Genomic DNA, 24,897 nt, shown 5'->3' with positions numbered 1-24,897 from the left:
TGGTAAGCTTTCCAAAGGGCATTTTATTTTTTTATTTTTAAAGATTTTATTTATTTATTCATGAGAGACACAGAGAGAAGCAGAGACATAGGTGGAGAGAGAAGCAGACTCCATGCAGGGAGCCCAATGTTGGACTTGATCCCAGGACTCCAGGATCCCGACCTGAGCCAAAGACAGACATGCAACCACTAAGCCACCCAGGCATCCCTCCAAAGGGCATTTTAGATATGTAGTAAATGTTTATTTATAAGACTCATGTTTGCTAATAATATAGGCAAGCTGAGAAAGAGAGCTTAAGAGTTGGGGCAATAAAAGAGACTTTGAAAAGCAATCTGATAAAAAAGAAAAGAAGGAGCAGGGAGCCATTGACCCAAGAGGAATTTGGAAGAATTCACTAAGGATTTCTAAAGGATGTATATTGTCTTATAGCATGAAGTAAAATATTCCACCACCTTCCATTTTCCTACAGACTTCTCAAAAATATCTGCCTATCTCACAAAAATATTTTTCAGTCACTTGGCAAATATTCGCTACCTAATGGGGGGCCAGGCTCTGTTTTAAGTATTTTAGTTATGGTAGTGAATAAAACAGACCAAGATCCGTACCCTTATAAAGCTCACTTTCTAGTAAAGATAATGTATTAAAAGATGAAAAATACTGTGGGGAAAAATAATGTAGAGAAGGATAAGAAGGTATAAAGTTGCAATTTTTATAGGATATTCAAGCTTCCTTGAGAAAAGGCATTTGAACAAAGACTTGAAGTAGTTGAAGTGATAAGCTACAAGGGATGTCTGAAAAAAGAATATACAAGGAGAGCAGACTCTAGGCTGAGAGCAAGCCTTATTGAAAAAATAGCCAGTCTGGATGGAACGAATTGGGCTAAGAGAAATTGTAGGAAAAGAGATCAGCTATATGATAGGAAGTATGTTAATCTAAGAACTTGTAGTCATTCTATGTACTATTACTTTGAGTAACACTGAGAGCCATTGCAAGGCGTTGAACAGAGGAAATGATATGATCTAACTTAAGTAAGAACCATTAAAAGATCATGAAGGAGCAAAAGATCAAGCAAGGAGCCTTTAAAAGATTTGATTATGGTTATGCAGGTGAGAGAGTATAGTGGTTCAAACCAGAGAGATAGTAAAAGAAAAAGTTGATTCTGGATGTATTTTTATATTAGAACCCCAAAAATTTCCTGATGGCTTGGATATGGGATGTGACAGGGAGAAGGAAATAAAGGAGACTTCAAAATAGTGGGTCAAGCAATTAAAAGAATGGACTTATGACTTATCATTGACTAAGATGGGCAAGGCTAGGAGTTTAAAGAGGCTGGAATTTCATGTGTTAAATTTAGGGCATGTTGGGTTTGAAATCCCTTTTAGACATCTTAGATGTCTTCGACATTAGAGATACCAAGTATCCTGCTTATACATAGGAGTATGGAGTTTGGGAAAGAAGTATAAATGTAAGGTCATTGGCATACGTATTTAATGAAATGACACAAGATAAAATTAGCAAGAATTTATCTCATTTGTATAGGTAGAGAGAAGGGCTATGGCCTGATTTCTGGGGGCATGTCCAGCATTAGGAATTAAGATTGAAGAAGAGGAACAGGCAAAGAAAATTGAGGAGTAAAACAAGAGAGTATACTATCCTGGAAGCCCAACTGAAGAAGGTAGAGTTGAGGAGGGAGCAGTCAAATCTCAAAGACTATAAATAGGTGAAGTTAGATGAGATACCATCTAAAATTGCCATTGGCTTTTGCAACATTGAGATCATGAGTGACCTCCACGAGGAGAGGTGGAGCTGAGAACCTGATTGAAATAACTTTTTAAAAGAATCAGAAGACAGAGCAAGTTTAGAGAACTTTTTTTTTATTGGAGTTCAGTGTGCCAACATATAGCATAACATGCTGTGCTCATCCCGCCAAGTGCCCCCCTCATTGCCCATCACCCAGTCACCTCCACCCCCCGCCCACCTCCCCTTCCACTACCCCTTGTTCATTTCCCAGAGTTAGGTGTCTCTCATGGTTTGTCACCCCCACTGATATTTTGACTCATTTTCTCTCCTTTCCCTGTATTCCCTTTCACTAATTTTCATATTCCCCAAATGAATGGAGACCATATAATGTTAGTCCTTTTCTGATTGACTTATTTCACTCAGCATAATACCCTCCAGGTCCCTCCACATCGAAGCAAATAGTGCGTATTTGTCGTTTCTAATGGCTGAGTAATACTCCATTGTATACATAAACCACATCTTCTTTATCCATTCATCTTTCGATGGACACTGAGGCTCCTTACACAGTTTGGCTATTGTGGACATTGCTGCTATAAACATTGGGTTTCATTGAATTTTCCTGAGAAATAAAAAGAAAAATAATGTGGCGTTAGCTGACAGAGCAAGTACAGTATGTTTTTGTTCCGACACAGTGATTAACTGAGTCTGTCTTCCTAGCTATGGCAGTAATCCAATAGGAGACTGAGAGCACTGGGCACGCAATGTGGTGAGGCACATTTGAGTTACATATACTTACCTGCCCTATTATTATGCTACCACACAGTAAGAAAGCCACCCCAAGCTAGGAGTCAAAAGGGAGCACAAGTTCTGTGTAGTCCTTCAACCATTCAGTGACCCATACTACAATTTCACTGAACTAAAATTACTCCTGACCTCAGCCAATTATGTAATGTTATTATCCCTAGTGTCTTTATCTACCAATTATTTCTGTTTATTAATTTTTAGACCTAATGCATACATTTATGCAAGTCATCTAAATTCAACTTTGAACTGAGGGGGTTTAAATAAATCAAGAGGCAAAAGAACATATGTGTAATTTTTTTCAACATATTTGAGAGTTATTATGGAAACATGGACCATAGGTACTTAAAGCGGCTGGCCATAAACAACTGGGAGAAATGAGGGAGGCTTTTCAGAGGGAAGTGTACTTGCTCTGAAGAACAGGTCCTTTTCAGTAGCAATTTCTCCTCCTAGAGCTGCTCATCCCCCAAGTTTTGATGCTTATTGTCAACTTAAATATCACCTTATCTGAAAGACCTTTTGACAAAACTCTTAAAATTCACCCCTAAGTTATCCTCTATCATTGTACCATTTTATTTTCTTCATATTTTGATAAGACATGAAAATCTCTGATGTGTCAAAGGCCCTGTGTTTTTGAGGAAGAAACATGCACTGCTGCCCTCATTTCTGACTATGGATAGTCTTTTTTGATGCCATAGAAAGGTTGCATGCATACATGCAGTTTGTACCAATGAAAAAAATCCATTCTTGATGCACAACTACGGGTAACAACTATCTTTTTTAAAATGTATTTATTTTTAATTCACATATACTTAACATAGAGTGTTATATTAGTTTCAGGTGCACAATATAATGACTCAACAATTCTATACATCACTCACTGCTCATCACAATAAATGTACTTCTAATCCTCTTCACCTATTTCACCCACTCCCTTATCCACCTCTCCTCTGGTAACCGCCAGTTCTCTATAGCGGAGTCTGTTTTTTTGTTTGTCTGTTTTCTTCTTTGTTCATTCTTAAATTCCACATGTGAGTGAAATCATATGGTATTTGTTTCTCTAACTGGCTTATTTTGCTTTGTGTAATACCCTCTAGATCCATCCATGTGTTGCAAGTAGAAAGATTTCATTTTTTGAATGGCTGAGTAATAATATATATATATATCCATTCATCTATGGTTGAACACTTGGATTTCTTCCATATTTTGGCTATTGTGAATAATGCTGCAATAAACATAGGGGTGCATATATCTTTTCAAATTAGTACTTTCATTGTCTTTGGATAAATACCCAATAGTGGAATTATTGGATCATATGCTAATTCTATTTTAATTTTTTGAGGAACCTATGTACTGTATTCCACAGTAGCTGCACCAACTTGCATTCCCACCAGCAGTGCATGAGGGTTCCTTTTCCTCCATACCCTCGCCAAAGCTTGCTATTTCTTGTGGTTTTTTTCTTTTAACCATTCTAACAAGTGTGAGGTGATATCTCATTGTGATCTTGATTTGTGTTTCCCTAATGATGAGTGATGTTGAGCATCTTTTCATGTCTGTTGGCCACCTGTATTCCTTTAGGAAAATGTCTGTTCATGTCTTCTGCCAATTTTTAATTGGATTATTTGTTTTTTGGTGTTGAGTTGTATAAGTTCATTATATATTTTGGATATTAACTCCTTACTGGATATGTCATTTACAAATATCTTCTCCCATTCAGTAGGCTGTCTTTTCATTTTATTGATGGTTTCCTTCACTGTGCAAAAGCTTTTCAAAAACAACTGTCTTTCCAACCAATGTCAGAAAATAATAAAATATTCAGGATAGGTGATTTTTGGGTGTGATTCTTACATTTCAAAAATTAAACTGCAGATTAAATGTTTTTTGAATGCTATTTTCTGTTAAAATAGTTTTCAGTAGCATTCTATTAAACACTCATGTGGGTGGACCCACTAAATTATAATAATGTGTATTTTCATGCACTCAACAAGAAGTTCCTTTTTTTTTTAACATACCAAGTCTTTTATTATGGAAGCTTTCAGACATTGATAAACAGAATAGTATATTGCCCCCTTGGTACTCATTACCCAGTTTAGACAATTAGCAGCTCATAGTTAGTCTTGCTTCATCCATACTTCCATGCACTTTCTTTATTTTACTCGGATTATTTTGAAGCAATTCCTAGACATTACATAATTTTATTTGCAAATATTTCAGTATGCATCTCTAAGATAAGGACTCTTAAATTAAAATACAGATAACTTGCAAGGAGTGGATGGAACTAGAGGGTATTAGGCTAGGTGAAATAAGTCAGTCAGAGAAAGACAAATACCATGTGATTTTACTCATATGTGGAATTTAAGAAACAAAACAGATAAACATAAGTGAAGGGAAGAAAAAATAAAATAAGATGAAAACAGAGAGGAAAGCAAACCTTAAGAGACTCTTAACTCTAGGGAACAAACTGAGGGTCGCTGTAAGGGAAAGGGGTAAGGGGATGGGATAATTGGGTGATGGACATTAAGTAGAGCACTTGATGTAATGAGCACTTAGTGTTATATGCAACTGGTGAATCACTAAGTTCTATCCCTGAGACTAATAATACAATATATATTAACTAAATTGAATTTAATTTTTTAAAAGAAATCAATAAGAAGTTCTTAAATGAAACCAATAAAATTGTATCTACCCTCCATGCCATGAAATCACGTTAAAAATATTACTTTAGGGATCCCTGGGTGGCGCAGCGGTTTGGCGCCTGCCTTTGGCCCAGGGCGCGATCCTGGAGACCCGGGATCGAATCCCACATTGGGCTCCCGGTGCATGGAGCCTGCTTCTCCCTCTGCCTGTGTCTCTGCCTCTCTCTCTCTCTCTGTGACTATCATAAATAAAAAAAAAAATATTACTTTATTCCATCCTATGGAAGTACACAAATATACAAGTATAACATTAACCCAATAATGGTTTCCTCCTCCCAATGCTTTAATAGAAAACCGTGGATTTATTACTAGGTGATTTTTCCAGAGGTTACCATAGAACTACAATAGGAATCTTGGTGTTTCAGAAAAATTATTTTCAAAGTTAAATTGTTCTTTAGCTAAAAAAAGAGGAAGGAAATGAAAGGAAAAGAAAAAAAAGAAAAGAAAAGAAAAAGAAAAAGAAAAGGAGAAAGAGAGAAATAAATTAACTCCAATTCCTCAAGAAGAGGATTTTTTAAAAATATTAAAAGCTACATTACTCTTTGAGGAATCTAAAAAATAATTGAGGCAAAAGTGGGGAGAGAGCCCTAACTTATTTCAATGAATCTGATACCTGTAGCTCTCTTATGTATAATGGAAAATTTGACTGGTTTGGCTCCCTGGTTCTGGGAAATTTCCCAAGAAATAAGAGTGTCTTTGTTATTCCTGGGCCCCTTGCACCATACCTGAGTGTTCAGGAGCTGGCTGTTGCAGAAAGACCAACCACAGATAGGTAATGAAACTCCATAATGAAACTATGGAAACTGAGGCTCAGATAGGTTTTGGTTGGTGATATACATTGATATGCCAGGAGGATGATACATGCTGAGGATATGGAAGCTTCATGCTTAGACCATTCTAGACCTATGCATTTCTTCATTTGGCTGGTCTTGATTTGTTGATAAAATTATAAGTATAGCACTTTCCTGGGTTCTAGGAGTCATTCTAGCAAATTATCAAATCTGAGATGGATAGTGGGAAAGCTTATATTTGTAGCCAGTTGGTCAGAAGTCCAGGGGGCCTGGAAATCCCCAAGTTTATGGCTGGTGACTGAAGTGAATGTAGTTTTACTGGGAACTGTGCTCTTAACCTGTGAAGTCTGAGCTAACTCTGGGAAGTTGGCATTAAAATGGCATCACACTCACAAAGCAGAGACCACCAGGACACTGCCAGAGAAGTGAAGGAGCTGGAGGCACAGGAAACCTTTAGGAATTTTAGACATTCAGGGATTTCATCTCACACCTCATCAAATATATTTAAATGTTCTCATATCCCCATATTAAATATAATTCTGTTTTGAAAAATTAAAAGGCTTCTTGTGATTCTGTTTTTGGAAAGTTATCTACAAATAACTCATTTAATTTGTTATTAATTATACCTCCTCAGTTATCATTGTGGAAATCTCAAGAAGTGAAAAAAAAATCTAACTTATTATAAGTTATTTTCAAATGTAGTAAAGTTGTTATGGATCTGAAATTTACTAATTAATGAAGTTGACATTATGTTACATATTATAGACCTTTCATTAAACTTGTTATTAATTTTTTAAAAGTGTTATTGAAGCAGTCAGAGGAATCTCTTGGGTGATAACAAAGATGCTTATGTGTGCCTCTTTTTGTTCTCAGTTTGTCATATCAGGAATTTTTGCAATAGAAGCAGAGAAGACATCTTCCCCAAAATTGGTAAGAATAATTGAAGCTATTTCAAAGATAAAAATTTAACTTGTCAAAGACAAGGATACCACTAAGAAGAGATATCATTGCCTCTTAAACAGTAGAAATGTATTCAAAATACTAAAATGTAAAATATTGCTTTACAATACTTTACAATATTTTTAAATGGATGTACTCCAACAAAAATCTTTGTTAATTTAATAAAATATTAAAATAACACAGAATGCTTGAAGCAAACCAGGAAATCAGAAGTGGAAATTTAAATATGATATGTCATTTCTTTCAAGTTAAATGTCAAATATGATAGATAAAGTGTAAATGGATACTTTGAAGCAGTGAGAGAGAAAAATATGTGATTAGAACAATAAGTTAAGATTTTTTTAAATGACTTCTATGTACCAGATGACTCACTTAGAGTGACTTAGATGCCTCACTTCTTTTAAATGACTTTTTAAATGACTTCTATGTACCAGATGCCTCACTTAGAGTTTTTGTATATATTTCACAACAAACCCTATCAGGGTGGTTAATAGCATACATTCATTGTATAGATAAGGAAACTGAGATACCAAGAGTATCAGCAACTGTCTCTAAAGACCTAGATTTATTTTTTCAATTTTTTTATTTAAATTCAATTTAGTTAATATGTATTGTATTATTAGTCTCAAAGGTAGAGTTTAGAGACTCATCAGTCTTATATAACACCCAGTGTTTATTACATCATGTGCCCTCCTTAATGACCATCACCCCATCCCCCCCACACCTCCCCTCCAGCAGCCCTCAGTTAATAGTTAGAGCTTAGAGTTAAGAGCCTCTTATGGTTTGCTTCCCTCTCTGTTTTCATCTTATTTTATTTTTCCTTCCCTTCACCTATGTTTATCTGTTTTGTTTCTTAAATTCTACATATGAGTGAAATCACATAGTATTTGTCTTTCTCTGACTGATTTATTTCACTTACCATAATATGGTCTAGTTCCATCCAAGTCATTGGAAATGACAAGATTTCATTCTTTCTCATTTTTGATAGCTGAGTAACATTTATTTAGATATATATATATAAATATATTTAATTAATATTATTATATTAATCCTTTAATATTATTATTATATCCTTTATTTATATCTATAAATCCCATTTATTTATATATATATCCTTCTTTATCCTTTCATCTGTCATTGGACATCTCAGCTCCTTCCATATTTTGGCTATTGTGGACACTGCTATAATGTATAATAATGTATAATAATGTGTGACATTATTATAAATAATGGAGTGCATGTGCCCCTTCAAAACACTGTGAAAACAAACAAACAAACAAAAAACACTGTGTATCCTTTGGATAAATACCTAGTAGTGCAATCCTGGGCTGTAAAGTAGTTCTATTTTTAACTTCTTGAGGAACCTCCACACTGTTTTCCAGAGTGGCTGTAAAGTTTACCTTCCCACCAACAGTGCAAGAGGGTTCCCCCTTCTCTACATCCTCACCAACATCTGTTGTTTCCTGACTTGTTCATTTGAGCCATTCTGACTGGTATGAGGTGGTATCTCATTGTGGTTTTGATTTGTATTTCCCTAATCCTGAGTGATGTTGAACATTTTTTTCATGTGCCTTTTGGCCATTTATATGTCTTCTTTTTTTAATTTATTGTTTAAATTGGAGTTCAATTTGCCAACACATAGCATATCACCCAGTGCTCATCCCATCAAGGGACCCCCTCAGTGCTCATCACCCAGTCACTGTTCATGTTTTCTGCCCATTTCTTGACTGAATTATTTTATTTTGGGGTGTTGAGTTGGATAAGTTCTTTATAGGTCTTGGATATGAGCCCTTTAACTGATAGGTAGATCATTTGCTGATATCTTCTCCCAATTCCATAGGTTGCTTTTTAGTTTTGTTGACTGTTTCTTTTGCTGTGCAGAAGATTTTTATCATGATGAAGTCCCAATAGTTCATTTTTGCTTTTGTTTCCCCTGCCTTTGGAGAGCGGTCTAACAAGAAGTTGCTGTGGCCAAGGCCAAAGAGGTTGCTGCCTGTGTTCTCCTCTAGTATTTTGATGGATTCTTGTCTCACATTTAAGTCTTTCATCCATTTGGGGTTTATTTTTGTGTATGTGTAAAAGAATGGTCCAATTTCATTCTTTTGCATGTGGCTGTCCAATTTTCCCAACACCATTTATTGATGAAAAGACTGTCTTCTTTCCATTGGATATTCTTTCCTGCTTTGTCAAAGATTGGTTGACCATAGAGTTGAGGGTCCATTTCTGGGTTCTCTATTCTGTTTCATTGATCTATGTGTCTGTTTTTGCGCCAGTACCACACTGTCTTGATGATCACAACTTTGTAGTACAGCTTGAAGTCTGGAATAGTAATGCCTCCAGTTTTGGTTTTCTTTTTCAACATTACTTTGGCTATTCAGGATATTTTCTGGTTCCATACAAATTTTAGGTATGTTCCAGCTCTGTGAAAAATGTCGTTGGTATTTTAATAGGGATTGCATTGAAAGTGTAGATTGCTTTGGGTAGCACAGAAATTTTAACAATATTTGTTAAAGCCAAAAGCATGGAAAGTTTTTCCATTTCTTCATGAATTCCTCAATTTCTTTCATTAGTATTTATATTTTTTTAAGAGTTTACTTATTTATTTAAGAGAGAGAGAGAGCAGGAGCAGGAGGGAGGGGCAGAGAGAGAGAGAGGGATAAGCAACCCAAGGACCCTGGGATCATGACCTAAACCAACCAACTAAGCCACTCAGGTGCCTCAAGTGTTTCATAGTTTTCAGAGTACAGATTCTTTGCCTCTTTGGTTAGATTTATTTTTTTAAGATTTTATTTATTTATTCATGCGAGACACAGAGAGAGAGGCAGAGACATGGGCAGAGGGAGAAGCAGGCTCCCCATGGAGAGCCTGATGTGAGACTCAATCCCAGGACCCCAGGATCATGACCTGAGCCGAAGGCAAATTGCTCAACCACTGAGCCAGCCAGGTGCCACAGATTAAATTTATTCCTAAGTATCTTATTTGGTGCAATTATAAATGGGATCAGTTTCTTGATTTCTCTTACTTCTATTTCATTGTTAGTGCATTGATAGAAATGCAACTCATTTCTGTGCATTGATTTTATATCCTGTGACTTTGCTGAATTCCTGTATCAGTTCTAGCAATTTTTTGGTAGACTCTTTTGGGTTTTCTACATAGTGTATCATGTCATCTTTGAAGAGTGAGTTTGACTTCTTTGCTGATTTGGATGTCTTTTATTTCTTTTTGTTTTCTGATTGCTGAGGCTAGGATTTCTAGTACTATGTTGAATAACAGTGGTGAGAGTGGACATCCCTCTCATGTTCCTGACCTTGGGGGAAAAGCTCTCAGTTTTTCCTCATTGAGGAGTATATTCACTGTGGGTCTCTCGTATATCATTTTTATGATATTGAGGTAGGTTCCCTCTATCCCTATACAGTGGAGAGTTTTTATCAGGAAAAGATACTGTATTTTGTCAAATGCTTTTTCTGCATCTATTTAGAGGATCATATGGTTCTTGTCCTTTCTTTTATTAATGTGGTGTATTATGTTGATTGATTTGCAGATGTTGAAGTCCTGCAGCCCAGGACTATATCCCATTTGGTCATGGTAAATAATTCTCTTAATGTACTATTAGATACTATTAGATAATATCTTGGTGAGAATTTTTGCATCCATGTTTGTCAGGGATATTGATCTATAATTCTCTTTTTTAGTTGGGCCTTTTTCTGGTTTTAGAAGCAAGGTAATGCTGACTTCATAGAATGAGTTTGGAAGTTTTCCTTCCATTTCAATTTTTTGGAACAGTTTCAGAAGAATAGGTGTTAGTTCTTCTTTAAAAGTTTGGTAAAATTCCCCTGGGAAGCCACTTGGCCCTGGACTCTTGCTTATTGGGAGATTTTTTATTATCAATTTAATTTCTTTGTTGGGTATGGGTCCATTCAGTTTTTATACTTCTTCCTGTGTCAGGTTTGGTAGTTTATGGGTTTCTAGGAATTTATCCATTTCTTCCAAATTACCTACTTTGCTGTTATATAATTGCTCACAATATTCTCTTATAATTGCTTGTATTTCTTCAGTGTTGGTTGTGATCTCTCCTCTTCCATTCATAATTTTATTTATGTGGGTCATTCCTCTTTTCTTTTTGGTAATTCTGGTTAGGAGTTTATCAATCATTAATTTTTTCAAAGAACTGACTCCTAGTTTCATTGATCTGTTCTACTATTTTGTATTTATCTACTATTTTGTATTATCATTGATTTCTGCTCTAACCTTTTCATTTACTTCCATGTACTTTCTTAATTTTGCTTTAATTTCCTGGTTGACACATTCATTCTTTAGTAGGATGTTCCTTAACTTCCACGTATTTGTAGTACTTCCAATTTTTTCTTGTGGTTGACTTCAAGTTTCAAAGTATTGTGGTCTGAAACTATGCATTGTATGATATCAATCTTTTTGTCCCAGTTGAGACCTGGTTTTTGGCCCAGTATGTGACCTATTCTGGAGAATATTCCATGTGCACTTGAGAAGAATGTGTATTTTGCTGTTTTAGGATGAAATGTTTTGAATATATCTGTTAAGTCCAGCTGGTCCAGTGTGTCATTCAAAGTCCTTATTTCCCTGTGGATCTTTTGCTAAGATGATCTGTCCACTGCTATGAGTGGGGTGTTAAAGTCCTCTGCTATTATTGTATTATTATCAATGAGTTCCTGATTTGTTATTAATTGGTTTATATATTTGGCTGCTCCCAAGTTAGGAGCATAAATATTTACAATTATTAGATCTTCTCGTTGGGTAGACCCTTTTATTATGATATGGTGTCCTTCTTCATCTCTTATTACAGTCTTTGGTTTAAAATCTAATTAGTCTGATATAAGAATGTCTTCTCCAGCTTTGTTTTGGTATCCATTAGCATGATAAATGATTCTCCACACCTTTAATTTCAAGCTGGAGGTTTCTTTGGGTCTAAAATGAGTCTCTTGTAAGCAACATATCGATGGGTCTTGGTTTGTTTTAGGGTTTTTTGTATTTTTTTTATTAAAGTTTGATTTGCCAACATATAGTATAATACCCAGTGCTCATCCCATCGGTCTTGTTTTTTTATCCATTCTTATACCCTATGTCTTTTGATGGGAGCATTTAGTCCATTTGCATTCAGAGTAATTATTGAAGTCTGTATGAATTTAGTAGCATTGTTATTACCTGTAAAGTCGCTGTTCCTGTAGATTGTCTCTGAAAGAACTAGATTTATTTATTTTTATTTTTTAAAAAGATTTTATTTATTTATTCATGAGAGACACAGAGAAAGAGGCAATGGAAGAAGCAGGCTTCATGCAGGGAGCCCAATGCGAGACTCAATCCTGGGACTGCAGGATCATGCCCTGAGCCAAAGGCAGGCGCCCAACCACTGAGCCAGCCAGGTGTCCCATGAAAGAACTAGATTTAGATGTAGATTGTGAAACAGTTGAAATCTGAACCCAGACAATTTAGCTCAGAATCCAAAATTACTTAGAAGATATGACAAGAAGAACAAATGCTGAGGCCATGAAGGTTGAAGGAAGGGACAAGGGGGAATAAGAAGAGAGAAGGTTTAGGATAAGTTAATATGCAATCCTTCCATGAGCCCAGAAAACAAAGTAGAGTAACACATCCTATTTATTTAGACATATCCACTTATCTACCCATTGTTTTTTTTCATTTCTTCTTGTATTTCAGAATTTCAATTTGGAATTCCTTTCTATCTGGCTGAGAAACTCCCCTTAGTATTTTTTCTTTCAGCAGAAACATTAGTCTGAAAACAACCTTACACTGCTTTTTATGAAGTTTCTGTGAGCCTTAGCTTTGCACCTTTTGTCATGATGCATCAGTTTTTACCACAATAGTTTTACAATGTTCCCTTTACCTTCAGCTTTCAACAAATTTATTATGATGTACCTAGATGTATTTTGTTTTGTATTCATCTTATCTGGGATTAGCCAAATGTATGTACCTATAAAGGGTTGAATCTGAATTGATACTTTCATCAACTTTGGAAAATTGTTGGCCTTTTTCTCTTCAAATATTGCTTTTGCCAGATTGCCTTCCCCTGCTCTACTTTTGGGACTCCAGCTAGATGTAGGTTAAATATTTTCACTATGCCCACATGTTTTTCACATTTTTCCCTTTTTCTTTTATTATTTTTTCTCAATCTACCTTTATTTCATCATTTTCTATTGCCCTTCCCTCCAAATAATTGATGCTGTTTGTTGTTGTGTCTAATAGGCAGTTATGAAGTTCTCTCTTTTAGTTATTATATTCCTCAAATCTAGAGCTTCCATTCAATTCTGTTTTTAGAGTCTAATCCTCCCATTAAATTCTCTATCTGTTCATCTGTCTGCTCCATTCATCCCTATTTTCTTGAACATATTAATAATAGCTATTTAAAAACTTGTATCAATAATTCCAATAACTGGATCACTTATGAGACTATTTGTATTGGCTTTTCTAGCCTTTTAAAAAATATGATTCTTTTAATTTGCTTAGTAATTTTTTATTGAGTGCCAGAAATTGTGTATAGAAAAGTACAGCAATGTCAATGTCCAGTAGTTTCAGAAAGGGTTTGCCTGTTCCTCCCTTCAGCTGATAAACCAGATCTGAGTTTGAATAGCAGTATGGATAAGAATCCATGTACCTCTTATTCATCTTCCACTTGTGGCATAGAACCCTCTAGGCCTTGCAATTGAGAACCTGATGTTTACAAGAAACCACCCCATAGCAGTCCTGATCCATGTTTCCTCAGCACAATTACTTGGCAAAAAAAAAAACCCTGCCCTGCTTTTCAGAGCTTTCTTCTTATTTAACCTACTGACCAGCAAAACTTCAAAATCTGACTAGCATCTTAAAAAAATAATTAGTCATATAGCTGGCTCATTTCTTTGGTTCTCCCTTTTCCACAGAAGCTTGTCTCCTCTGCTTTACAATTTTATCTTTCCAGCTCTCCAAGAACACCAAAAGTTATGATGATTCCTCCCTCCCATAGCAATAACCTTCTGCTCAGACAAAATCTGAAATCTCAACCTCTTGTCCAGACAAATGCTCCCAAGGAAAAATTATCTGTAGAACATCTGTGTATCTCTCTGTGGTCTTCTTTTTCAGGATTCTTGGCCCCTGTTTATTGATCAGTGATTTAGCACTGATGCTTTTCTCATGCTTTTATGTAGATTAAATACTTGTGGTATTGTATCCTGTTTTTCTAGCTGTTGTCTGAAGGAACATTAGCCTGCCATAGCTTTTTCATCATACCAAAAGTATAAATCTTCTTAGTGTTTTGAGGTCCATAGTATCTTATTTTTTTATATTTCTGATATTATTTTGTTTTCTCTTTTTCTTAGTCAATCACACTGTGATTACATTAAGTTTATTATCTTAAAGAACCACATTTCGGGTTTTTAATCCTCTCTCATATGTTTGTTTTCTATGGCATTACTTTCTACTTTGTCTTTATATTTCCTTCCCTATTTTCTCTGGATTTTATTTGCTATTTTTATAGCTTCATCAGATGGATACTTCATCAGATCTGTTGCATCTCTCAAAATTTAATATGTGGTAATTTCAGCATTATTCAATTAAAATATTTTATCATTTCCAATGTAATTTTTCCCAAAAGTATTACTTTTTTGTTTGACTAACAAGTGTTTTCTGAAACTCAGTAATTTTTGTTTTCAAGCTGTTAAATTGAAATTTAGCACAAATACAGAAAACATACAAAACATAAATATCCATATCAAAGAATTATCAGAGTGAATGCCCAAGGAACTCCCTTTTGAATCAAACATATCAGAAACCCCCTTCATCCTCCTCTTTTAGAAACTTTACCTTCTCTTCTTTCTAAAGGTAAATATTATATGACTTACTAAATTGTGGTATATAAATACAACACTGCTGTATTGCAACATAAAGGAATAAACAATAGTGACCACACTACAATAAGAATGAATCTGACAGTGTTGAATGAATGAAACCAAAAAGAAAATAATTAATACACATTGTATTTATATATGTATAATTAATTGTAATTATATTTAAAAACTTAGTACTCACAGTATAATTCTTTTTATTTTATTGTATTTTATTTATTTTTATAAATTTATTTTTATTGGTGTTCAATTTGCCATCATATAGAATAACACCCAGTGCTCAGCGAGTCAAGTGCCCACCTCAGTGCCCGTCGCCCAGTCACCCCCACCCCCCTCCCACTTCCCCTTCCACCACCCCTAGTTCATTTCCCAGAGTTAGCAGTCTTTCATGTTCTGTATCCCTTTCTGATACTTCCCACTCATTTTTTCTCCTTTCCCCTTTATTCCCTTTCACTATTTTTTATATTCCCCAAATGAATGAGACCATATAATGTTTGTCCTTCTCCAATTGACATAATACCCTCCAGTTCCATCCACGTCGAAGCAAATGGTGGGTATTTGTTGTTTCTAATGGCTGAGTAATATTCCATTGTATACATAAACCACATCTTCTTTATCCATTCATCTTTCGATGGACACCGAGGCTCCTTCCACAGATTGGCTATTGTCACAGTATAATTCTTAAAGTTCAAAATTTACCTCATTGTGAAAAATGGAAAACTTTACATGATTTTTAAAATTTCATTTGAGGCACCTGGGTATCTCAGTCACTTAAACAGCTGAGTCTTGATTTCAGCTCAGGTCTTGATATCAATGTCATAAGTTCAATCCTTGCATTGGTATTCACATTGGGTATGGACCTACTTTCTAAAAAAATGTCATTTTACATGTATGGGTTTAAATAATTTATTTATTTTGTTTTTCCTATAATGAAGTCATATTGTTTTTTGTTTATTTCACATTTTTATTTAAATTCCAGTTAGCTAACATTTGGTTCAATATTCATTTTAGGAGTAGAATTTAGTTATTCATCACCTACATACAACACCCAGTGCTCATCACAAGTGCTCAGGTTTAATTTATTTAGAATGTTATGTCATTGATGATGAAAATAAAGAAGAATGTCATATATGAAGGTATACATAAATGAATATAAATTCCAAATATACAAAGAAATTGAAAAACACACAAATAATGTATAGGCTGAAATAGAGGTAGAGGGAAGTAGTCTAGGGTCTTTGCATTGTCTAGACAAATATTTAAGTACCAAGCACTATTATGCTTTAGCTTTTAAGAATTTTGTATTGATGGGGAATCCCTGGGTGGCTCAGCAGTTTAGCACTTGCCTTTGGCTGAGGGCGTGATCCTGGAGTCCCGGGATCAGGTCCCACATTGGGCTCCCTGCATGGGGCTTGCTTCTCCCTCTGCCTGTGTCTCTACCTCTCTGTGTGTGTGTGTGTGTGTGTCTCATAAATAAATAAAATCCTTTAAAAAAAAGAATTTTGTATTGAAGGAGTGAATGAAATGAATGCATGCAAAATTTAAAAAATATTCAGTCCTATTTAGATCCTGGTAAATTTGGAGATTAGGGAACCCATAGAGTAACCTGATATTCTGGAAAAGTCAGAAATTATAATAAATCATCCACTTTGACACACTTGCCAGTACTGCAAACTAACTTCATTCCAACTTATTTGTACCACATATGACTGGTTGACATTTTGTGTCTTTTCCAGCTGAAGTACACAATAAGGGTAAACACCCACAGTTCTGTCCTTGCAATAATTGGCCTGTTTCTAATTGGACTTGAAATTATATTATCTTTAATGAAACAAGTAAAAATTGTATGGATACAGGTAAGTACAAGATTTTCTAATTTTTTTCACAGAGACACTTTAAGTTTGTAAATGAGCTGAGAATATTTTGGTGTCAGACAAATGTAGAGGTGATAGAAATTATTAATTCACATTTGGCATGATCACAAATATGGATTCAAACCACTAAATAGATTTCTAAACCTATTACCACCAAAAATTCAAGAAATCAAATAAAGGACATTACATAAAGTAAAATAATTAATGTCTATATCAATAAGATTCAGATGAAGGGTACTGAAGACAGAAAGACCTTAAATAAATGGATATCTTAGAAGGATAGATGAGAGATTGACAGGTTCATTGACTCAATGTCCTAGATATCTATTCTCCCTAGTACCTGTTACAATGGCTGGAAATTAATAGATGTCTAATAAATGTTAATTAGACGAATGGATGTTCTTTATTAAACATTCCTCTGATAGTATTCCCAGATTAGCATATAAAACATTCCTGAGAACTGATAATTAGAAGTTCTCTGGACACAATAAGTCAATAAATCCCAAGTCCCCTGATATGCCAAAAATTCACCTTTTCTTGACACAGCACTAACATTCTAAACTAAATATACAAGATGCATAAGTTGAAATGGAAGAAAGGCCAACAGATTGATCATTGGTTCAATTTGCATGGGATTCCAAGTTTCCTAAAGTTATGGAAGTATTTGTATTAGTATGCTAGCACTTGAGAATTTCAAAGATCTGGTGAAATTAGACAAAAAAGGGAAGTCTGATTCTTTTTCAGCAAATTTTCAAGATGACAAGATAGTCAAGCCAAATAGTCACAGTCCAGGATTTTTACTATCATAAATATTGTTAGCCTTTTTGTCATCTTAGGGCTTGATTTACATTTTATGACACCATGTATATCACATGCTTTAAGGAGTAGGAATAAGTCCCTAAGAATTCTACCTGGGCCTATCAAGTGTTTATAATTCTTTTTCAGTGTCCTGCTAACATATGTGTCAGTTCAGTACCTACACAGAGGTTCTGTTTTTACAGGTAATAGGAATAAATAAGAACATTTTTTAAAATACATGACTGACCACCTGGCCAATAAGTATCAGAGGGTATGACTTGTGTGGGCACAAACACAAAAGTATGGAGCAGAGATATAGAGCATGGTGCACTCAGAGGTCAGCCTGCCACACCCTTTGTAAGTTCATTTTGTTAGCCATTGTGCCTGAACCCTACCAAGAAAATTACAAGCAGGAATGTTTTGAGGTCTGGTGGCTTTTTGTGCCTAAAACTATTATAGAGGTATTGTAAGAACTGAAACCCTGTAGGAGAAGAGAGAGCATAGGAAAACCTGTAGTATGAGTTGTCAGATTTTTACCCCTTAGAGCCTTCTTTCACAACTGATAATGGAGCATGCCATACCAGAAGTCATAATGTGTGTTCTCAGTTGCTAGCATCACCATTTGTGCATCATAGATTCATTCCCAAGTGTCAGAAGTCTAAGACTTAAGTAAATATATTGTTCAGGGCTGGTGTGTCAGACTAGCAAGTTCTTAGGCTACAACAACCACAGTCTTTTCCTTATGGCAGACCAATTCAGAAACTACGGGGTCTCCCTTCCTTTTCTCCCACAAGGCTTCCCTATGAAAATTTGCCCACATTATCCCCAGCAACCAGCTCTCTTTACTAAAAGCTACCAAAACAAGCAACTTTTGTTGAGCACTCTGAACTTATTCTCCTACAGAAGCCATTTAAGTGTTCAAAAAAGAATTAAAAAAAAAAAAAAAGAATCAGAGGGCTGCCTGGGTGGCTCAGCAGTTAAGCGTCTGCCTCTGGCTCAGGGAGTGATCCCCAGGTCCCAAGATCAAGTCTGCATCAGGCTTCCTGCATGGAGCCTGCCTCTTCCTCTGCCTATGTCTCTGCCTCACTCTCTCTGTCTCTCATGGATAAACTTTAGTTTATCTAAGGATGGCTACCCCTGCTTTCTTTTGAGGACCATTTGATGGTACATGGTTCTCCAACCTTTTATTTTCAGGCTGTAGGTGTCCTTCTGTCTAAAATGAGTCTCTTGTAGACAGCAAATAGATGGGTCCTGCTTTTTTATCCAGTCTGAAACCCTGAGCCTTTTGATGGGGTCGTTAAGCCCATTCACGTTCAGAGTTACTATTGACAGATATGAGTTTAGTATCATCATGATACCTATTCAGTCCCTGTGGATTGTTCCATTGCACTTCCTCTTAGGAATTTTAAGAGTCTCCCTTAAAATTTCTTGCAGAGCTGGTTTGGTGGTCACATATTCTTTCAGCTCCTGCCTATCTTGGAAGCTCTTTATCTCTCCTTCTCTTCTGAATGAGAGCCTTGCCGGATAAAGTATTCTTGGCTGCATGTTCTTCTCTTTTAGGACCCTGAATATATCCTGCCAGCCCTTTCTGGCCTGCCAGGTCTCTGTGGAGAAGTCTGCTGTTAATCTAATATTTCTCCCCATAAAAGTCAGAGATTTCTTGTCTCTTGCTGCTTTAAGGATCTTCTTTATCTTTGGAATTTGCAAGCTTCACTATTAAATGTCTAGGTGTTGAATGGTTTTTATTGATTTTAGGGGGGGATCTCTCTATTTCCTGGATCTGAATGCCTGTTTCCCTTCCCAGATTAGAAAAGTTTTCAGCTATGATTTGTTCAAATACATATTCTGGACCTCTCCCTTTTGGCGCCCTCAGGAACTCCAATTAAATGTAAATTTTCTTTCTGAAGCTGTCATTTAATTCCCTTAATCTATCCTCATGATCTTTTAATTGTTTGTCTCTTTTTTCCTCAGTTTCCCTCTTTGCCATCAACTTGTCTTCTACGTCACTCACTCGTTCTTCTACCTCATTAACCCTCCTTGTTAGGACCTCTAGTTTGGATTGCATCTCATTTAATTGATTTTTAATTTCTGCCTGATTAGATCTAAATTATGCAGTCATGAAGTCTCTTGAGTCCTTTATGCTTTTTTTCTAGAGCCACCAGTAGCTTTATAATAGTGCTTCTGAATTGGTTTTCTGACATTGAATTGTAATCCAGATTTTGTAACTCTGTGGGAGAGAAGACTATTTCTGATTCTTTCTTTTGAGGTGAGTTTTTCCTTCTAGTCATTTTTCTCAGTGCAGAGTGGCCACAAACAAGTTGTATGGAAAAGGAGAAAAAGAAAGAAGAGAAAAAAGAAAAGAGAAAAAAAGGGGGGGGGGGGGGAAGGAAGGAAAAAAAAGAACAACAACAGTGGCGGCAGCAAGCTCTCCAGCCCTGGAGTCAGCTCCTGCGGTAACGACCAGAGCTCTCAGTCTGCAGGGGCCTGGAGGCTCCGGGGCGGGGCCACTGATCTGCTCAGCTCGGGGCAGGAGCGTCCTTGCTGTCCTGGGCCCTCCCGGCCTCTGCCTGTCCCGGGGGGAGGCCGGATCCTGGGCTGTGTCCCGGTGCCCTGTGCTCCGGGGCCTGCACTGTTGGAATCGCTCCTGGCCCCGCATCCCGCTCCGGGCAGAGCTGCCACCCGAGCCCCTCCGAGCTGCTCCCGGGTCCAGCCATGCGCTCGCTGCAGCCCTTAAGGAGCTCAGCCGCGGGGTGTGGCGCACTCTCCCCAGGGCGCAGGTGTCTGTTACTGCCCCCTGGGAACCTGAGGGCATCCCCGGCCCTCCTGGGATCCTGCTCCAACTCCCTGTGAGCCCCTTTCCGCCCGGGAAGGTTGGTGCAGCTCCTGCTTCTCCCGGTCGGGGCTCTCCTGTCCTGGGGACACTCGCCCCAGCCGTAGCCCGGCTCCTCACGGGGCCTCTCCCCCTTGGATGCTTTTTGTTTCTTTATTTCTTTCTTCCTCGTCTTCCTACCTGGATAGAAGCGTGAACTCTTCTCACTGTAGCATTCCAGCTGTTCTCTCTTTAAATATATATTTTTTAATTTTTATTTATTTATGATAGTCACAGAGAGAGAGAGAGAGAGGCAGAGACACAGGCAGAGGGAGAAGCAGGCTCCATGCACCGGGAGCCCGACGTGCGATTCGATCCCGGGTCTCCAGGATCACGCCCTGGGCCAAAGGCAGGCGCCAAACCGCTGCGCCACCCAGGGATCCCTGTTCTCTCTTTAAATCTCAGGCCGAATTCGTAGATTTTCAGGATGATTTGAAGGTTATCTAGGTAATTTGGTGGGGACAGGTGACTTGGGGACCCTACTCTTCAGCCATCTTGCCCCGCCTTTCTCTGTCTCTCATGAATAAGTAAATAAAATCTTTTAAAAAAAGTCAGAAAATATCAGTAACTCACTGGATCTTTCTAGACAAAGAAAGAGCAGCAGCTTCTCTTGACAACAACAGTTTCAGTTTCTTTTCTTTCTCCATAGGCACACAACTACATATTTTTACATTAAATTTGACTGAAGATGTGTATATAATACAAGTAATAAATTATAAATTAATTACTTACTTTTTAATATTCTATTTATCCTATTCCACATAGGATTTGAAATATGTAAATAATATGTGTAGTAATATAATTAAAATAAGTTTAAAATGAGTATTAAGGAAATGTATATTAGCCTACATTGCTGTAATAGACATACATGTTAGTTTGAACCATATAAAATTGCTGATATTAGACTGTTTCTGATCTACAAAAATGTCAGTTTCAAGTGATTCAATTCAATATATTAAGCTAATCCAATATATGCAATTTGTTACATGCTCATTGTGAAATCATTATGAAAATGATAATGTAAATAAGTAGGTTTTGGATCCTCCAAATTACCAAAATCAAACCCCAAATTTTTGCTCTAAGCTTTCTGATGAAGAAAGTGAAAAGAAAACTCAATCATTACATGATTATAATGATCTTTCAGGCAGAAATACTTTGGTGTGTCATAGATAAAGTGATTCTTAGAATAGTACTTTGCTCTGAAATCAATTGCTTGTGTAGTTTGGTATAATAGACCATATGTCATGAAGTGGACCAGCATGTAAACTTCATGAAGGCTACTGTGGTGTTTGCCTCAAATAATGCTGCATCCTCAATATCTAGGACAGGACTTGGTACAAAAAAGGCATTCATTATAGATATGTTAGCTGTATACTAGTTGTAAATAGTCAACATTCTTTCAGTAAAGGCTAGAGCAGCTTCCATAAATCTATTTCTTATTTAAAAAAAAAAAAACGTTTAAGGAACTACTAGAGAAAATCTGTAAGAACCATTTCTATAAAGAGCCAAGAAATTGTGAACCAAGAATGGTGCTTCTTAATGGTCTTGTTTAATCAAGAGACACAGGCTATATCAGGGAAATACAAATCAAAAAACCACAATGAGATACCACCTCACATCAGTGAGAATGGGGAAAATTAACAAGGCAGGAAACCACAAATGTTGGAGACGATGTGGAGAAAGGGGAACCCTCCTGCACTGTTGGTGGGAATGTGAAGTGGTGCAGCCACTCTGGAAAACTGTGTGGAGGTTCCTCAAAGAATTAAAAATAGATCTGTCCTACGTCCCAGCAATTGCACTGCTGGGGATTTACCCCAAAGATACAGATGCAATTTATTTTAAAATTAATAAAAAATTAAGTAAAGAGTGCTCATTTCAGCAGCACATATACTAAAAAACAGTAACTAAAAAAACTGATACTTAGGAAATGTTATGAAATTATTAAATAAAAATAATGAAATTGAGGGACAATTACCCAAATTAATCCCCTGTTTTAAAATAACTTATATCAAGTATTCTTAGTGGTAATCATTATTTAACACAACTAGTCATCCTTGGAGGCCACTTCTTTGTAACAATTAAATAATGTCATCCGCATTTAAGAGAGTATCTGTCCTCTGCTCTAGACAAAGTATGCCTAAAAATCTTCCAGAAGGTATTCCAATTAGAAAATCATTTAAAACCCGAGAGACTACATACACAGTCCATTTTATGCCACTCTGTATCAGATCTTGATTACCCGTCAGAAGATTGATTTCTGTTTATCCTTATCCTCAGTTATATTCAAATGAAAGTTTTTCATTAAGATCACTAATAATCATAAATACATGTAATATAGTCCATATTTGCTCCAATTCACAGAGAATGAAAGGAAGCCTTAAGTAATTCTCTTCAATGTTAATACTAACAGAGTGACATAAGAAATACATGTGGAAAACAATTTGGTAGTATTTACCATCAGCGAGGTTTTTATTTTTTTTATTTTTTATTTATTTATGATAGTCAGAGAGAGAGAGAGAGGCAGAGACACAGGCAGAGGGAGAAGCAGGCTCCATGTACCGGGAGCCCGATGTGGGATTCGATCCCGGGTCTCCAGGATCACGCCCTGGGCCAAAGGCAGGCGCCAAACCGCTGCGCCACCCAGGGATCCCCAGCGAGGTTTTTAAAAATCCATTTTGATCATCTGAAGTATGGAAAGAGTTATATTAGCCAAAAATATGTGGCAAACTTAAGTAAATTATAGTTCCATTTAAATGTTATGTAGACATTGAGGGACGCCTGCGTAGCTCAGCGGTTAAGGGCCTGCCTTTGATCAGGGTGTGATCCTGGAGTGCCAAGATCAAATCCCGCATCAGGCTCCCTACATGGAGCCTGCTTCTTCCTCTGCCCATGTCTCTGCCTCTCTCTCTCTCTCTCTCTCTCTCTCTCTCTCTGTCTCTCATGAATGAATAAATAAAATTTAAAAAATAATAAATGTTATGTAGACATTGAGCATTATAATTATAAAGATTATATATAAGTGCAAAATAACACTTGATTTTAAATGAAGCGAACAGAATACACCTTTTACAAGTATAACAGTATTATAGAAACATACATAGGAGAAAACTGAGATCATGAAGCTGGGAGTCTGTCAGAACTCAAATGGAAGACACCCAAGAGTCCAAGAGCAAGAGTGGGTTAAGAGAAGAAGGGATACCTGGAAGCAAGTTCTGAGCAACTCTAAAATTCAGTAACACTAGCTTTGCTATTTTTACCATCCCAAGTACATTTTCCTCTAAGATAAGAATAACGCCACAAAATATTGTTGAATGGACTCAATAAGATAATGTATATAAAACATTTAGCAAAATGCCTAGCCATATAGTAATTGCTCACTAAATGTCTGTTGTTACAATTATTATCATGTAAACAAGTAAAAATCATGACAATTGTATTAAGATAGTAGGATATTATAGATAAAGTTTTCCTTTCTATTTGCTAAACATTTTGCAATTTTATATTATATCCAAATATTTTTGAAAATATAAAGATCTGTGAGGAATGTAGATTTTCTTTTTGTATTTAGCGAAGTGGAATGATGCTTTCTGTGTATTTATGGCTATTCTCCATATTGGAGTTGTTCCTGGCAATTACGGTGATCGGATTGGGGAACCAAGCATTTTATCATACCAGTAATCTCATATAATGTGAGTATTAAAATATTTCTCTGGTGAATTAGGAAGTACTATATTGGTTTCTGTTTTGAACCCATGCTAAAGAGATTAAAGTTTCAGTAGTAGTTGTTTGTTTTCAGTGTTGTCCCTACACACTGGATATGAGCTCAAATAGTCTAGACAGCCTATATCTATGTGTAAATGAAGATAATTCTTTCAAGATAAAATTTTAGGATTAAAAGGATATATGTCCATATTCTCATGAGGAAATACAGTGGGAGATTTATCACTTTCTGGCTCAGATCTATGTCATTTGAAGGTTAATCCTATGGAGAGCAATCCACTAGGTCTCTGGCCTCTAGTTATCAAGTAAAGTTTAGATCCCTGGGAGCGGGGAGTCTTGGAATAGTAGGAAAATCAAGCATGTTGGGAGGAAGGAGAAATGAGCCATGACAGATCTCATTATCAAACACTGCTGGTCCTGGAAGAAACCAGTAATGCCCAAATAATTTTCCCAGCATGTCCTGGGAAATAGGTCAACAGCAGCCTTGTCATGAAAACTTATTCACAACTGACCGAAGGTGGGTCAACCTTTAATCTGATAGGAGGGAAGAAATGTAAATAAAGAACTGAAGTTGGGTAAGGAAATTAGAGAAGTGCAGGGAGCCTCAGGGCGAGGTATGCATGGGCAGCTGGAATAGAAGGAGTAAACCCTGGGTTCTCAGCATTTACCAAACGCCATTCAAGACCTCTGGAGTTTGAGCGATGCATATTAAAATAACCCTATAGAAAGGAAAACTTCTCAAAGGGACACTTGTATATGACTGGAAAAGTTATTGAC

General features: G+C 36.5%; 1 protein-coding gene across 9 annotated transcripts in view; it reads left to right on the top strand.

The window, feature by feature from the left end:
- Positions 1–24,897, top strand: part of LOC112659462 (membrane-spanning 4-domains subfamily A member 12-like) — a 123,681-nt gene that overhangs the window by 52,099 nt on the left and 46,685 nt on the right. For 6 of the 9 annotated variants that reach the window (XM_025446288.3, XM_049096227.1, XM_049096228.1 and 3 more), the window contains 3 exons: positions 6,902–6,958; positions 16,596–16,715; positions 23,969–24,089. In XM_025446288.3, the coding sequence (XP_025302073.1) occupies positions 6,902–6,958; positions 16,596–16,715; positions 23,969–24,088 (297 nt within the window). In that variant the 3' untranslated portion in view covers position 24,089. Of the gene's footprint in view, positions 1–6,901; positions 6,959–16,595; positions 16,716–19,684; positions 19,834–23,968; positions 24,090–24,897 lie in introns of those variants that run through there. The other 3 variants (XR_007403395.1, XM_049096226.1, XM_049096229.1) reach the window with 2 other exon arrangements.

Source organism: Canis lupus, chromosome 18 (assembly GCF_003254725.2).
Source record: "Canis lupus dingo isolate Sandy chromosome 18, ASM325472v2, whole genome shotgun sequence".
NCBI lineage: Eukaryota > Metazoa > Chordata > Mammalia > Carnivora > Canidae > Canis > Canis lupus.
This window is presented reverse-complemented; position numbering and strand designations above follow the sequence as displayed.